This window comes from Hippocampus zosterae, chromosome 4 (genome assembly GCF_025434085.1).
Source record: "Hippocampus zosterae strain Florida chromosome 4, ASM2543408v3, whole genome shotgun sequence".
NCBI classification, from domain to species: Eukaryota; Metazoa; Chordata; class Actinopteri; order Syngnathiformes; family Syngnathidae; genus Hippocampus; species Hippocampus zosterae.
The window spans coordinates 15,258,290-15,274,653 of record NC_067454.1 but is presented as its reverse complement, the minus strand read 5'-3'; the positions used below and the strand labels follow the sequence as shown (position 1 = coordinate 15,274,653).

The window sequence follows — 16,364 nt, the reverse complement described above, 5'->3', positions numbered from 1 at the left end:
GAAGAAGTGTTCCTCGTCTGCCAAAATAATGCAGCAAATTTTACAGGACATCTTATGACTTTTCGGTTTCAAAGATTAAGATTCTGAGAGAACCAGAGGACGCCTTTTGGGAGGCATGATTGCCTTGTGACAAACCATCAAAGCAGAGGCGCTCCATCCGCTTTGTCCAAATAGTGCTGCAGGGCACATACTGATTGATCAATGCTTTTTACTCACAAATAATTAGTGGTCAATCCTTTTTACTCATTGTATCCCTATTTAACTTTGCTTAAAATTTGACAAAAGATTTGAATTCACATTTAGTCACCAAATCATGTCCTTGTTCAGACCTTATTCATTTTAGAATTATTTTTAAGATCCTCCTCTTTGTTTTCAAATCTCTGAATAATCTTGCGCCACCTTACCTCTCTGAGCTCATACGCCCCTACACCCCTGCCCGGCGCCTCAGGTCTGTGGACCAGTCTTTGCTAGACGTACCAAGAACTAAACTGAGGCTCAGAGGGGATCGAGCCTTTTCTGTTGCTGGTCCATCTCTCTGGAATGACCTCCCACTGAACATTCGGCAAGCCTCCTCGCTGCCCATCTTTAAAGCCCTCCTCAAAACTCACTTGTATTCTTTGGCGTTTGACTCAGCATGACTTAGATTTGCTCTTGATTTTACTGCTTGGTGCTTTCTACCGCCTTATTACTTATTACTGATTCGTCTTACTGTTTATTGTATATGTTAAATCGCTCCATGTACAGCACTTTGTATGCAGCGATGGCTGTTTGAAAGTGCTCTATAAATACTGTTGACTTGACTTGACTTATCTAGTCTGAAGGCTGTACATTTGACAACTTTGGCCAAAACAAAACAATGGCATGTAGTTTTATTGGATTATTTGAGTAAAACTTCCAATAACCAATATAGGAAGGTGACTAAAGAATGTACTATGCCCATGTAGCATACAATGTGAATAAAGTCAGCCATAAAACCCTATTCCGTTAAACTTCATGAGTTTTATTCTTTGGCATTTGACACGGCATGACTCAGACTTGATCTTAGTTTTACTGTTTTGTGCTTTGTACTGTCGTCATTATTTTTTGTTGTTGTTGTACAGTATATATATTTGCTCCATGTTCAGCACTTTGTATACAGCGATGGTTGTTTTAAAGTGCTCTATACAGTTGAGTTAAAAAAAACAAACAAACAAAAAAGACAGGAGACCTCAGTTGAAAATAAACTGTATTGATTGGTTACTGGTACGTTTGAGCCCTCTTTTCTCCCAGGAAATTCCTTCTCAGTGCAGTACCTGTTAAAGGTTTAAGACGCCATTAAAACGAACACAAGTAGACAGGTCAGATATATAGAGCATTGTTACAAAATCTTCCCAAAAGGCACAAGAGTAGCCATTACGTCTCCCTGAAGAGAACATTTGCATAATATGAATAAATACACCTGCTGGCACATCCAACTGTGCCACAGTGAACACAGTCTTCATAGAATCAGCAAAGGACGATAGCATCATATAAATATCTCTCCATAAAATATATGGTCAAAATTCAGATGAGACGTAGTACCATTATCTCTAAAAATATCATATTTCAAGCACATAGAAATTCTTTTAAAAAACTGCCAAATCTATTGTTCAGCCTCCTTAAGAACCATAAATTGGGTGAAATGTGCAATTAATAGCATTTTTGTAGGGCAAACGCAGCACTCACGCCACTTGAAAGACAATTTTAATTATTGCCAAGGAATCTTACATTTAGGTTAAAATGGGTCACTCTGCTCGCTAATATCAGGGGTGGGGAACCTTTTTCCCTTTATCTGGGGGCCACCGACGTTTGAATTAAGTCCTTAGAGGGCTACGGGAAACAGGGCAAAAATAAACAATCATACACTTATCTCACATATGACCATTTGCGTTTTTAATGTCTTTATTGAGGTTTTATTTTGTAATTGGATGGCTCTTGAGCTGCAGGTTCCACACCCCTGATCTTAAGAGTCTCACTCCAAGCTTCTCACCACTTTTAGACAACTGAACCATTTACTCGTTTTTACCTCCCAGTCTTTGGTTCAGCAGTTACAAAACATGAGGGAAACCTTGTAAAGAAAACTAAAAATTGCTGAGTCCTCTTTCCTTTTTTGAAAAGGAAGACCTAATTAGTTCTTGATGAAACTGCTCTGAAAAATAGTCTATAATTTTACCACAGATTTAAGTCATCTCAAATCAGCACCACAGTTATTTGTTTCAGCAAAATGCCAAACAAGTGATAGAATTTGTAAGCAGACAGCATTAAGTTTGTGGGAGGACAAACACGCACGTCCATGGACCCATTCTGTTTGCACCACTTGGCATAGCAGTTAGTAGTGTTATATTGTATGATGCTTTGGATTAAGAACATTAAAAAAATCCCAAATAGAGTTAGATGCAATCTCATCATATTTCCTGGAAGGTGCACATTACATTTGGAATCAGTCAGTGTCGGTGAAACGCATCATTGTTGCTGCAATAAAATCTGGACTGAGATTGCTGAAGGATAATCACACGGCCTGACATCACAGGTCAATCCCGCACAGGATCTGTGGATTCCTGGAAGCTCGGCTCAGAAAATTTTAAGAGTGATTTAAGTGGGGGGGGGGGGTGGGGGTGGGGCACCTTTCTTTCACAGTATGAGCGCACATCACAGTAGCACGTCACTGGCCAATTCGGAAGATGTACTTCTGTATTCTCGCTTTATTTTTTGAATGATTGATGGAGCTATTTTTTGTTTGATGCTCTTCCAGTTGTTGCTTCAGTTGTTGAAGCAGCATTATTGTTGTAGATTTTAGCTTATGAAGAACTTTGAAAAAAAAGAAGTTATTCTTTAGATAGTTGTCTACATCATTAAGAGTGGTAACAGCGATCGAAACGAAATCTTGCCCATTCTCAGAGGGAGTCGTTCGCAAGCGTCTCTGTGGAGAGCCAGATCCTAGCCCCATTCAGAAATTTACTGATGGGGGTTCCGTGAATACTGCGGCGACACAAATTTCCTACAGGGGTGAAAGGAAAAGAGGAGGAAAGAAATTCTGGAGGCAAATCATTTGGGGAAGCGGCCTGAAAATACATCCTCCTTTGGTCAGCAGTGGTCCCTTTTGGGCTGGGGAGGGGCGTGTTGCTTGGGGTGGGCGCCTTGTACTGCCTGAGGTGGTTCTGTAGCATCTCGATTTCGTCCACTAGTTGGGAGAGCTTGTGGTAGGCAGTGATGAAACCCCCCTTGGAAATGCAGGCTTCAGGCACCCAGCGGAGGAAGTAGAGCTTCCAGAGGGCCACGTGGGAGGGCGTGAGCAGGGGGAGCAACAGGCCCTGCTGGTCAGCGGGCCGAGAGAACCACTCCCTGAAATAGCGCTCCGACGGGCTCTCCACCACATATTTCATGGGTGAGAAGTCGGTCTTCAGCTCGGCCCCCAGGGAGCCTCGTCGAGTGAGGGCCTCCTCTCCGCCTTTCAAGCCGTGACGCAGAGATGCAGAAGCTCCTCGGAAGACGGAGCCGTATTTCTGAAGGAGAGTAAAAAACATCCATGAAGATGTAATCAAAGATGACAACGCCTGTAATCTCATGTCCGGAACATTCTGGCTATTCGGCTGGAAGCATTTTCATCTTGGCAAAGCCAACAAATATGCTCCACCAGAAAGAATCAAAACGTTCATATTTTTACCATATATTTTTCAATATTTTCTTTAAATAATTTGCAGTCACAAGATATTCACATTTAAATTGTCTTTTATTTCATTCAGTATGTTTTGGCGAAATATTGCTCAATATACAATCACGTTTTGACAATTTTATTTAAAGAATGACAGAGATAGAGAGATAGAGAGATAGAGAGATAGAGAGAGATAGAGAGATAGAGAGATAGAGAGATAGAGAGATAGATAGATAGATAGATAGATAGATAGATAGATAGATAGATAGATAGAGTGGTCACTTAGCAAAGCTGAATTTATTTAATTCATAGTAAATTAAGAAATGAAACATTTCTTGTTATCTCAAAATTCAGAATGAAATCTGGCAGTTCATCTATCGCACGTCTCATCTCCTAAACATTTTTGACCTCACAGGAACAGCGGAATACATTATATGGTAACAAAATACGGCAAACCGTATCACTTGGAATCTCTGCATCGTGGGGTTACCTACATTTCAAGTATAAACACTCACTTACACGGCTCTATGTGCAATGACGAGTGGGATTGTCTGTTCAGCAATCTTGAACTTGGTGGTTTTGATTGGTAGTCATTTGTCTCAATAACACTGGATGTGTATGTTAAAAGTGATGACATGCCGAGAACATAGCAGGGTATAATAAGCTTTTGAGATAAGTAGATAAGTTTAAAACCACTGCATTAAATATATACCGTACTTTTAAATTAATATGAATCCTTAAGAAGAACAGGTATAGTTGATGATGAGGCAATATATATATTTTTTTTGATTGATAAATACACAAACTTGGTTGTGGTGCCCCCCCTGCACTTAAACACTGGTAGTGCAGTAAATCAGTCAATCATGAGGACACGCATGTTATTGAATCAGAATTTGTGTGCAAACCTTTGATCAGTGTATGATAGACAAGAAAAATCAGCAGACAGAAAGGCAGTCTTTGTTACCTTTGTGCGTCGAAAGCTTTTCACTTCCCCATTGAGAACACATGCGGCTCCTTTGCCAACGTACATGGGGTTGTTAAAAAGGGTTTGGTCTTTGGTGGAGAATTGCTGTGACCAGTCCCACACAGGAGGGAAGTACACAATGGAGTCCTCCCCTTGAGGGATGGCTTTATTCCTCGCAAAGTCCTACAGAAAAGACACTATTGAATTTCTGACTACGACCCAAGTATTTTATCAGTCATGAAGCGGTTCAAACAAGTTTATAACAACGAAGAACACACCACTGACCAATTGCACAGAAAGATATTTACAATGAAAATAATTGTTTATTTGTCCTTACCATCAAGTACTGGGCACGTTGTTTCGGAGAACTGAAGAGGAAAGTGCTGAAGAGTGGGATCCACATGCTATCACTTAAGACTGTCAGATAAGCTTCTGTGAACTCAAATGCAGCTGGATACTGGTTCATCATTTGCCACACACAGTCCAGAAACAGAATGAACAGTGGGGACTTTAAAAACACACACGAACGCACACACACAACCACACAACCACACAACCAGTGTTAATGTCTTGAAAGAAGATAAAGTACATTCATTACCTTGTAAAAATAAGCAAATACCTCCTCTCTGTCATTCTTTTTTAAGTGGTTACATCTGTCCAAGAAGCGATGGCCTGCCATCACCCACTCCTTCTGCACCAAACCCTGAAATCCAACAAGGCTCCGATAATGAGGGTCAACCATGAGCTGCACCATGGAGGACACCACACAGTTCAGGTCACGGTCCTCTTCCTCTGCCAAGATCAGACGGAACAACATCAAATTGTTTGCAGGAACACTTTTCTATTGAGTCAGTTCAATGATGTGCGCAATATCTTTGAACAACTTTTCCAACAAGATGACATCGTTTTTTTTTTTAATTCACTGCCATTGACAGCCAAAAAAAGTCAAAAAGTCTCTTGTTTTACGATGGGCTAGCAAAGAATCTGAGTTAATGGGGAAATTTCAAAGGCACCTTGTGTTGTTTTTGAGTTAGAAGAGTTTACCTTGGAGAATGACTGAAACATTCCTCCCATCCAAATGGTACACTATCTCAGATGCCTGCTTCAGGAAAGCTCTGCAAGCACAGATTAGATCTTTTAAAAATGCATTTGTGTATTTACATCTTGTTCCAACATTCACACCAGTCATTAAAACAGCCCATCACATTGTGCAGGTTAATTGGCGCAACTGTAATTTAATCAACAAACGGTCCAACATTTGTGATTCTTAAAAATACAATATTTTTGACAAAGTGCGTTATGGTTTCTATACAGTGTACATGAGGTGCTATCCTACACCCTGGCAGTTTGTTTCCGCACCTGACATACTCGAGCCATCGTGAGTTTTCAATGGATGAAAGCCACCTTTCCTCAGACTCCTCAAAAGGATCTGCGCACAATCAAAACAGAACCCCTGAAATCTAAACTGACTCCAAGAATGTTGAGGAATTCCTTCTGGTGTTCAGATAGGAACAAGTAACAAGGCTCGCCTATGACGCAGATCTGTCGGATTTTGACGAAAGAACTCTGGATATCCTGGATGTTGGGCAGACACTTGTCCAGGTCTGAAGTGAAGACTTCACTGCACTGTGGGTGGCTCTTTGTGATGGCAGTGATGATCCTAGCACAATGAACAACACACACACTGTGGATTACGGAACACTTTCAGAGTATAATGTAACAGTCTTGCACAGAAGTTGTACTGCTGAATTACCTGGGCTGTATTTGAAATAATTTACTCATTCCCTACGCACTATATAGTGATATAGATATATATATATATATCGTGGACTACTGGTATACATCGCAGGTGTCAAACTCAAGGCCCGGGGGCCCAATCCGGCTCGCTTCATCATTTTATGCGGCCTGCGAAAGCAAATCATGTGTGTCAACTTCCATGATCCTTGCTAAAATCTGTACCGAAATGTCAAATTGTCAGTGTGTAATAAATAACGTTGAGATTTTGCTATAATTGTATTATCCTGTTTACACTCACTTGAACAATAATTGAACAAACTATTATTTGTATAGTTGACCTGCAACAAGTTGCAGGTAGTAACAATATAATGAGACGACAAAACATTTGGTTTCACAGTCATAACGATCCTACGAGGGAAGACGTAACTCCAAATTGGCCCATAACAAAAATTAGTTTGAGACTTCTCTGTATTTTATGCTTAGTTTAACTGCAAACTTCCAAGAGGTTAAAGTCTTTTTTAACTCATTCACTCCCAAAGACATAGTTATGTCTTTTCAGACTTCACAGGTTCAATCCCATATACTTAGGTTTTCTTTTTTCCTAACTTTTTTTTCCAAGACTGAAAGTTTTTTTTATATGGGTCTGAAAATGGCTGGTAGTGTATGAGTTAAGTTGTTTTTACAAAATTGGACCCACAAAAATAAATGGAAAAAACAGGTAGCAGTGAAAACTCTCCCTACCCCTATAGATTAGAATTGTTCACTATCTGCCAAACTGTTGCTTGTTGCAAAGTGAATTGGGTGAAGTTCACTTAGCTATGCATTCTTAGGCCTTGCGCTACCTCTGCTCAATCTTCCTCTGCTGGACCGGGTCACACACACTGGCCATGCGCACAAGAGCACTTCCATTCCGGTGATTCCAGCACCAAAGCTACAACAAAGGACGCAAAGGATCAACTTGGTGGAGTGATAGGAAATAAATTGGAAAACATTCCTGTTCATCTTTTGACAAACGGTTCGTTGGATATAAATGACACTCACTGGGAGGCGGTTGCCAGTTAAAAATATAGAGTACTGCTTGAGATCCTGGTCTGCTAGAGAAACTGGAACGACAATGTACTCCGGAAGACTGGGAAGCAGGAGAAAAAAAAAAGGACAATGAATCACAAAATGTATGCTTTCAAAAGGCGCTTGTTGTTCATGCAAGTATCTGTTACCTCAATCAAGTAACATTGTTCATAGTCATTTAATGTGTCAAGTTACTAATAATAAGAAATAAACAATACATCCACTCATAAAACTGGACAAAGACGACAATGCAAGCTCTATGAGGTCACCGCTGGACTTACTGGCACCTCCTGTCAAATGGAGACGTGCATTACAGTGAAAATTTTATGAAATGAGCAGCATGGGTTGACTGTGTAAACTCACCGTCTTGGCAAAACATACCAGGGAGAATTTTAGACAGTTAATATTCTAGGAGTTGCCGGCCTACTTTTTCTTCACGCTCCTTGCACTTGCAAAATAACAGCAGCCCAAACCTTGAGGAGATGTTGTAAAACTCGTTTATGGAACACACTCTCCACTCCGAGGCGCCCGTCCTCTTGATCTCTCTATCCCACTCAGACCGGCGATCAAAAATGGGCGTCTGTAATCCTCCTCGTCGGACAGACCCATTGAGTCTCTCATCTAGAAAGTAAAGACGCAGGAATTCAATCTCACTTGTATGTATAAGGAAGACACATTTGTAATATTTCATTATGACCAGAAAAAGTGTTTTTGGAACCTTTGGATTCATGGTACCGCCTCCCCTGATACTCAAAACCAAAGAGCAGATGCAGATCAGCTGGATGGGAGTAGTGAGCAATAGCGAGACAAACCTACAGTAAGAGAAGCACAACAGAACTACTCATGAATGATTGAATCAAACTGAGAAAAAAATTTTAATGACCATTTCACTTCGAGTACAAAAAAACATCTGAAGGCATTTTAAATGCTTCCAACACATGAACAAGTGTGACCTGGGAACCAAGCATTTTGCGCTGGATTGCACAGGAGTCCCACAAAGCCGGCCATTCAGTAGAGAAGCTGTGAAAAGCATGAGGACACCAAAGAAAACACTGCGCGTGTCTGTGCGTGAGGGAGTACTCGACTCTGTAATTTACATCAGCAAAATAAGTTATTATAGGTTGGCTGAATTCCATATGTCGTAAAGAGGAAAAGAGCCAGACTATTTTTTTTACCTTCACACTTTAATTACTAACATTGTGTCCCTAAATATCCACAGCAGCGAGGAGTGGCTAATACATTTCTATTCCAGAACTTCCATGTAAAGAACATACTCTGCCTGAACAGAATTCAACATTGCAAAAGTTCCCAGAGGCTAAATACAGTATCATGACATCATGACTAAGGTACCGATAGTTGCTTATTGAGACAATTCAGTGGAGAGTCTCCTCTCATCACACTCATGCTGGTTGTAAAATCACCCAATCCTTCCAGATTTACAATTGTAAGTCTCAAAATGAACTCCATAGTCAAAATGTAGATAACTCAAAAAAAAAAAATTGGGTGACAACTTTGTAATTATAAATGTAGTTCAGGGCAATCTAATTCCAATAATTAATTTTACGAAAGGTGTTTCTCTGACCCCGGAGTATTTGGATTTAATCTTTGGTGTTTTCCAAAGCAAAAAAAAAAAATTTTTTTAAATTCTACGATAAGATAATCAAATAGTACACTGGTGCCTCAACTAAAAATGGACATGTTTTTTCTGCTTTGACTTTACCAGGAAAAAATATCATCTACAAGCACTACGAGACGGTGGCAGAGACAACAGTGATGACAAAATCCTGGTAGCAAAAATATGATCTGTGGCTGGGAGTTACTCTTTTAATACTAATGTACACATCTTTAAATTGATTTCAGATCACATGAAAGGCAACCAAGAAGAAGCAATCATTCACCTTTTTAGCACTCTCAGGCCCGGCCTCATCAAAGCAGAACCTTATGATTCGCAAGTCTTTACAGTAAAGGATGAGCTCGGTGGGGTTGAACTTCAGCTTTTGGTTTGAGCCCAAAACTTTTTTCTTCCCCTTTGTATCGTTCACTGAAATGAGTAAAAATATAAGATGAATATATTATTAAACGTGCAAAAAATAAAAGATTCTTAAAAGGCAAAAGTGAATACAACTGGAAAACACAATCTGGTGTTAGCCAAAATGAGGCTTGATATCATTCTTTCGATTCAAAGCCCGGTGTGTTAGCATGAAACAAGCCCCCCCCCCTCATCACTACACTGCGCTTCCTTTTGTGCTCAGCTTAAATCTGCACTGTAAGCCATTCGTGAGATGTGAAAACAAATCCACATTCAGATGCAAAACACTGCTGGCACTCGCTTATTATCAGAGGGTACATCAGATAACTGCTAAAGAGCAGTCAGTCATTATACAAACAGCCAGCTGAAACAAAAGAGGAAGAATTTGTTCTGGCCAATGTCAGGACCAATCCTACCTGTTACTACGTGCTCTAAACATGTGAGTGGGATGTCATGCTCTCCGAGCAGCAAGTGGGACAGCTGAAACTTCTGAGCGGCAAAACAAAAGCAGAATGTGACTCGACCCATTAAAATCTGGTTCAGCAGTTTGCACTTTATTATCTCTGCAGCAGTCTGAAGCATAAGTGGAAATGACGCATGTTCTTACTTCACAATGAAGAACAGGAAAGTTTACTTCCTCTTTCCCACTTCATACACACAACAGACATGGAAGTGGGAATACATACAGTACACCACTTTGAGTCATTCATTCATCCTTCGCTATTTTGTTCACACGCCAGGTAGTGCTTTTTCTGTTTACAGCTGGTGCATTCATTGCAGTACATGACCACCACACGACCTTATTCTTACCGGTTTAGTTGAAGCATCTTGAGGGATGAAGGAGACCTTAAAGTTAGTACAAATCAACTTCCCCCAGAGGTCATCTTGGCTGCTTTCAACACTGATGCATTTCCTCACAAAGTTCACCTCGTTAACTACTATCTCCCCTGGAAATAGAAACGGGTTTAAAATTTAGAGTACACAAATAAAATGTCATTTGAAAAGGAGGTTAAACTCATTTCAACAAAGGACCTTCGGGTGCACCAAGTTTTGACGTGGTCATCTCTCACTGCCAAACATTTAAGTTTCTGCATAAGTAAGGCTCTACATTTACAATATGGTTCCGCTGGCCATGGCGGTGCCGTTTAAAACCATCGTGTACAGAACAGGGTGCTTGTGAGACAATGCCTGTTGCCTGAGGTGGATACAAGAGATCGAATATTGAACTACTGTACCTGTTGACAAATGAGCTCCAAAGCTACCTGGCGTTTAAGTTTTACCAGAGGAAGGCCTTGACAGAAAGTGAGACACGTGATGGATCCCATCTGAATGTGACGGGACGGAAGAGAACACACTGGCATCCGTGGTGGACCACGGGCTGAACCACAGTGCACCTTTGAACCTCCGGGACTCCGCAGCCCCATCCTCCCTTGATCCATCACCATTACCGTGGTAGACCATGAGAAAACGTTGCAAGATGTGAATAAGGAGTAAAGTGTTTCAGACAAGCTGGTCAGTCGTGGCCAACGGGTCCGTAGCCATCACATTACAATGACTGCCACTTGAAATTTCCCAGGACGTTCAAAAGCGGAAGTTTTCATTGTGAAGTGGATCATGAACAGGAAGCTGCGGTAAATTCCGTAACTTTCACTTTGATCCTGTCTAAGCAATATGCTCAAATATATCGTTTTTTAAATTCAAGGCTATAATTAATCTATTCCTCTACATGGTATTTCGCCTATGAATAATTACTCTAAATAGCACACCACAAAGTTTATTTCAAAGGCTGCACAGAGCCACTCCCTGGAGGATGCCTTTTCATCTGGTCAGCCAAAAACTAGAATTATATTTAGAATTGAAAACTCTGTTTCTCCAGTTCATAAATGAGTAGCACGTGAGACAGATTTTTTTGTAATTAGTTGGCAGGACACTTGAAACTAACGCTCATGGTGGAGCTTTGCAGTGGTTATTCCGTGCAGAAAAGGCACAGTCAAGGAGAAAAAAACCTAAACAACACAATGGGCAAGATGCAAAGATAAATAACGGGGTGGTACTGACCTCCAACTACCCTTGACTACAAAAATTCAATGTCTGACAAAAGCCACTTGTCATTTATTGTATGACACTGTTAAACTTTGGTAGCGATGGCATTTGCTTCACAGAAAGTCTGATTTCACACGGGTTGTGAGGTCTGCCGTTCTGTCTCTTGTTTCCCCATGCTGCCGTTTTGTATAAATGGCAGCGATACCATTTTCAGCCTTCAAAGGTAGTATCACAGCTGTACCAGATGGTATGACACCTGTACGTAAAGGAAGTCTTGGAAAGGTGGGAGAGTGAGTGTGAAACTTGACACCTGAAATTCACTTGTCCTGCCCTGTTGTACCGAAAGTCAGAAGACCACTTCTAATTATCAGATTACGAGACGGCGCACGGAGGCTGCAGCTCTCATATATTTTTAAATCAATTGCTCCACCAAGTACCTTTATATAAATAAAGACATATTGAATTGTATTGTAGCCCATCGACTAATTGATTTTTTAAAATGCTGTGTATTATTTAACAACAAAATGAGCATGTGAGGGGCAGTTATTGTTGTCCACTCAGGGACCTTGAGAGAATGTCTGCCAGCTTTGCAAGCTTACCTGGGAGTAACTTGGGTTCCAACTTTTTAATAGGGGGGTCAATGGTCTTCTTTACATCACTCTATACAGGAAACACAGTAACCAGCAGTCAGCGGTTAATGAATGATGGCAATAATGTGACATTACAAAGTAGTTCATGAGAATAATCACTTTGTTCATATTTTCCCATAGAAAGAGCAGCCATTGAGACCAAGATTCCTCGAACGCTTTGTACAACACCTCTTTGTTTTACCAAATAGTCTTCATCTTCTTCTCCTCCTTTCGGCTTGTCCAAATAGTCTTATATGGGCCAAATCTCCAAATGGTTCGAAAACGGATACGACTATCATTTAAACTAACCATGTCAACCACATGTCACTTGTTTGTACGAGTTTCATGCACCATTCAATTTCCTCTAAACAAAAATCTGTTGTCAATGGCCGCAATCAACCTCCACCCAGACAACATTGTCAGTTTTGCAAGCCTTATTAAATACTGAAAGCACTTTCCCAAATTTAAAAAAAAGAAATCTGAAAAATGTGATTTTCTATCCATGTAATTTTTTCATAGAATTACTGAAATAAATGAACTTTTCTATGATATTGTAATGAATTGTGATGCACTCGTATACCCCTTTTAACAATTGACCAACATTTTTGCTTGACAATAACTTAATACAATGGACATAAAATTGAAGGCATTTAATATCCACCTTCCACTATCAGGCCTGTGCATATGTATTAAGCCCCTCTCTCCACAGTCTAATTATCTAACATCATATAATTCAAGTCTGCCATTTTTTAACACAGTAACACACTAAAACATAAGATACTGTATACCAGAAATTATGAGGTTCAAACACCCCCCCAAACAAAAAACAAAAAAATCAGCAACAAAATTTGTTGATTTTTCTCTTGGTTGGAAAGTTAAAAAGGACAAGAAAGGACAAAGAATTCAAAATAACATGAAATATTCTACCTGTAATTCATATATTTATGCAATCATGAAGGAACACATTTTTAATTAATCAGTCTATTAATCAGTGACTGGAATTTTAACCAAAAAAAATCAGAATTGGTTGGGCTCTTACATCTTGCTATTTATTTTTGAAAGTAAATATATTAAAAGCAGTGCTGGGAACGAAGTTGCAAAGTATGCTCTACTGTAATGAAGTAGATTTTTTAGGTATCTTTTACACTACTTTTACTTCCTACATTTGCAAACATATGTTCTAATTGTTGCCTTATCAAGAGAGGCTTCTTAATTTGTTCAACCTCTACAGATTATGACACAAAGTGAAAAAAATACAAAGAGTTTTATAGAAAGATTCAAATGCAATCTTGGGGTATTAATGAGGGAAAAGCAGGCCAGCTGCAACAAGTTGAAAGGCTAATTATGGACACTTAACTAAGCAGCAAGGGATTGGGAGAAGCAAGATATTCCCAAACAATGGCCTTATACATTTCTGTTGCAAAGGTGATTCTATCATGTTAGGTTAAAATTGTGCAAACTTATTTCGCCTGCAGTTTTTTCCCTTGTAGGTTGCAAAACCTGGGTGAAAGAGGGGGGCAGTGTTTGCTTTTAAAGTATAGTTCACTGTCTGCAATGTTTCTTAAGTACAGGAGTTGAAATACAGTACTACTACAGTACATTTACCATTTAACAGTGCACCGGGCGTGGACTTTTGCCACCCTAGGTTAAAAGGCATAGTCTGCATACAACTCATAAAACCATAGCATGCACATTTTTGTTGTGTCCATGTACCTGTACAGGAGGAAGGTAACACTTGAAGGTTGGTTTCATTGGTTTGACAGAAAACATTGTTTATGTCCGCCCTGTTGAAGTTGATATTAATGGGCGTTTTGAACAGCTAGCTTCCACTGTGGGGGAAAAAAACAAATCAAACGGAGCCTTTGAGTCAAAGCCCGTCAGAAGGTTGAGCCCCAGACGTCCTTAGGAAACAAAAATATTCACACGGACGTGGTAGTTGGGCGATGGTACTCCTCCATTTCGAGCTAGCCACTTTGGATGGGAAAAAAGTTGACCCAAGTTAATGTTGGGACATCCGCGTTAGCTCACGGCGCTCGTTAGCATAAAGTACGGAATAAAAAGTTTGGAAATGCTAAATTCGCACAAGTTTAGCTCGCTAGGAAAATAGAGAGACCTCCAACGGGCGTCTACATTTTCGTAACCACCTGTTACCGAAGTCCAGAGCTGCCAGTGACTTCCTCAAAGTGTGACTAATTCAACCGAACGCAGGAGCAAATGCAGTCAAAGGCTTAACGGCCATGTTTGGAAAATAAGCGGCGACGTCCCGCCCTACTTCCGGACTTCAAGCACGAGTGTTATCCGAGGCTCCTACGCATTAAAAAAGTTAAAATAGATGTTCTTATAATAATCACATTAACTGAACAGTTATCTACGACTTTTTGCTGTGACGCGTATACATTCGACTCGTTTCTCGCCACTAGAAGCCACAAACAATCGAAACGTCCATATTTTATGGACTACAAATCCCATGAATGTTTCGCCAGGTTTTTTTTAATAGCTTTATTGAAAGTATAAAATTTGGTACGGAAATTGTATTTTCTTTTTAGTACAGTAGCTGGCAAATGCCCGTCTCTGTTGATTTACGCCTTAAAATCTACACTCACCCGACGCACTGTTAAATATACCTATTTCCCATAGACCAAAAAGAAAAGATGAACGAAAATTATTACAGCAGTAAGAGTAGAAAAACATGATCTCTAATATTATTGGCCCCAGAGTGCAAAAAAAAAAAAACACACACACAAGAAAGCACACAAGAAAAAGAAATGAGAAAAAACTGAAAAGAAAAAGCATTCACAAACAATAAAAATCAAGGAAACAAGAAAAATGAATCGCAAGCAAAAACAAACAAGAAAGAGGAACTATAAACAAAAACACAATAGAATCACAAACATCAAAAGCAGACAAGAAAAATGAATCACGAATAAAAGAACAAAAATAAAAAATAAAAAGGAATTGCAAACATAAAACACACACCCAAGAAAAGGGAATTGCAAACAAAAAAACAAGCAAATAGGAAAAAGGTATCCAAACAAAAAAAATCTGGCAAACAAGAAAAATAAATCGCAAACAAAAACCACACACAGAAGAAAAATGATCGTAAACAAAAGGCAAGCAAACAAGTACAATGAATGGCAAAAAAACCGAAAGACAGAATGTTTTTTTTTGGTCAACCCTTTACGAAAATCAAGACATCAGTTAAATACATGGAAGTAATAGTTCGCAGCAAACGTTGATACTAATCCAATCAGCAATTACATCGTTTGTGTGTATGTTTATAAGGCACAATACCAAAGGTACTATATAATATGAAATACAATACTCTTTCTTAGATGCCGTGATGTCCACTTGGTGGTGCCAGAGGGGATTTAACCACATTTGAAGCCTCGGCACGCACGAGTCAAACCAATGGCATGGAAAGCTTCAATACCTCAAGGAGCTTCATCTCACCATCACTACTTGCAAGTGTAGTAGGCGACTGCAGACATGTCCAGGTCTTAATCAATGCTCTTTATCAGTACACATCTGAAGGATGAGCCTACTCTGCAGGTGAATTAAGGCATCCTTCTCTATTTGAGAAGGAATACTGTAGTCTCATTTGACAGTGCCCTCAGGGATCTGCAAAGCAAGTGTTGATTCCACCGAGAATGATCCTGATTCTGCAGGGAGCACATCTTGGTTCCACTGCTTGAAAGGTGATTTTAAGTGGACATTAAAAAATGACTTAAAAGGATGATGAAGAAAGCAAATTCATGTAATAATTAATGAAGAGTTCCTTTGGAAAATTATTTGCAAAACCAAAACACTGTGAAACATTGTGTTTATAAAATAATGAACATCACTGTTGTCTTGGTCCCACTCCAACCAGATTAATCCATCCATCCATAAGCCACTTATCCTCTGGAGGGTCGCGGGCATGCTCAAGAGTGCCGACTATCCTCACTGTCTTTAAGAAGTAGGTGGGGCACACCCTGACCTGGTATTATAATAATTATAATTATAATGTTGTTCCTTGATGTATCTGTTGCTATGCAGTTGCGGTAGTCCTTTTATTGTCACCTATATTATGTCATATAGGGTTAGGATATAGGAAGGAGTTACTCTGTGACATGTCAGTATATCACACTTCCTCCCAGTCAGAGAGTGTCAGCTGTCTTATGTGTCCTCTGACTCCAGCCCCGCTCTCTGGAGTTACTTTGTACTTTTGTAAATAAATACTTTTAC

At 39.8% G+C, this 16,364-nt stretch overlaps 1 protein-coding gene across 2 annotated transcripts; it reads right to left on the bottom strand.

The window, feature by feature from the left end:
- Positions 1-1,208: 1,208 nt before the first annotated feature.
- Positions 1,209-14,424, bottom strand: mtmr10 (myotubularin related protein 10). 2 transcript variants are annotated; one of them, XM_052063776.1, is made up of 17 exons: positions 14,285-14,424; positions 13,854-13,969; positions 12,111-12,171; positions 10,279-10,415; positions 9,885-9,957; positions 9,338-9,480; positions 8,158-8,251; positions 7,913-8,060; positions 7,413-7,500; positions 7,214-7,302; positions 6,164-6,294; positions 5,994-6,063; positions 5,679-5,749; positions 5,254-5,426; positions 4,972-5,142; positions 4,635-4,817; positions 1,209-3,521 (listed from the first exon to the last, which is right to left on the bottom strand). In XM_052063776.1, the coding sequence occupies exons 2-17, from the start codon at positions 13,908-13,910 to the stop codon at positions 2,913-2,915; spliced, it is 2,298 nt and encodes a 765-aa protein (XP_051919736.1). In that variant the 5' UTR covers positions 13,911-13,969; positions 14,285-14,424; the 3' UTR covers positions 1,209-2,912. The 2 variants fall into 2 exon arrangements, with proteins under 2 accessions (XP_051919736.1, XP_051919735.1); XM_052063775.1 differs by having other exon boundaries at positions 13,854-14,421.
- Positions 14,425-16,364: the final 1,940 nt, after the last annotated feature.

Bases quoted from the DNA above. Each gene is read 5' to 3' on its own strand.
- mtmr10 (XM_052063776.1), bottom strand. From the start codon at position 13,910: ATGTTTTCTGTCAAACCAATGAAACCAACCTTCAAGTGTTACCTTCCT. The intron at 12,172-13,853 runs GTACATGGACAC...TTTCCTGTATAG, and splicing joins GTTACCTTCCTCCTGTACAG to AGTGATGTAAAGAAGACCAT. The intron at 4,818-4,971 runs GTAAGGACAAAT...TCTTTTCTGTAG, and splicing joins AACGTGCCCAGTACTTGATG to GACTTTGCGAGGAATAAAGC.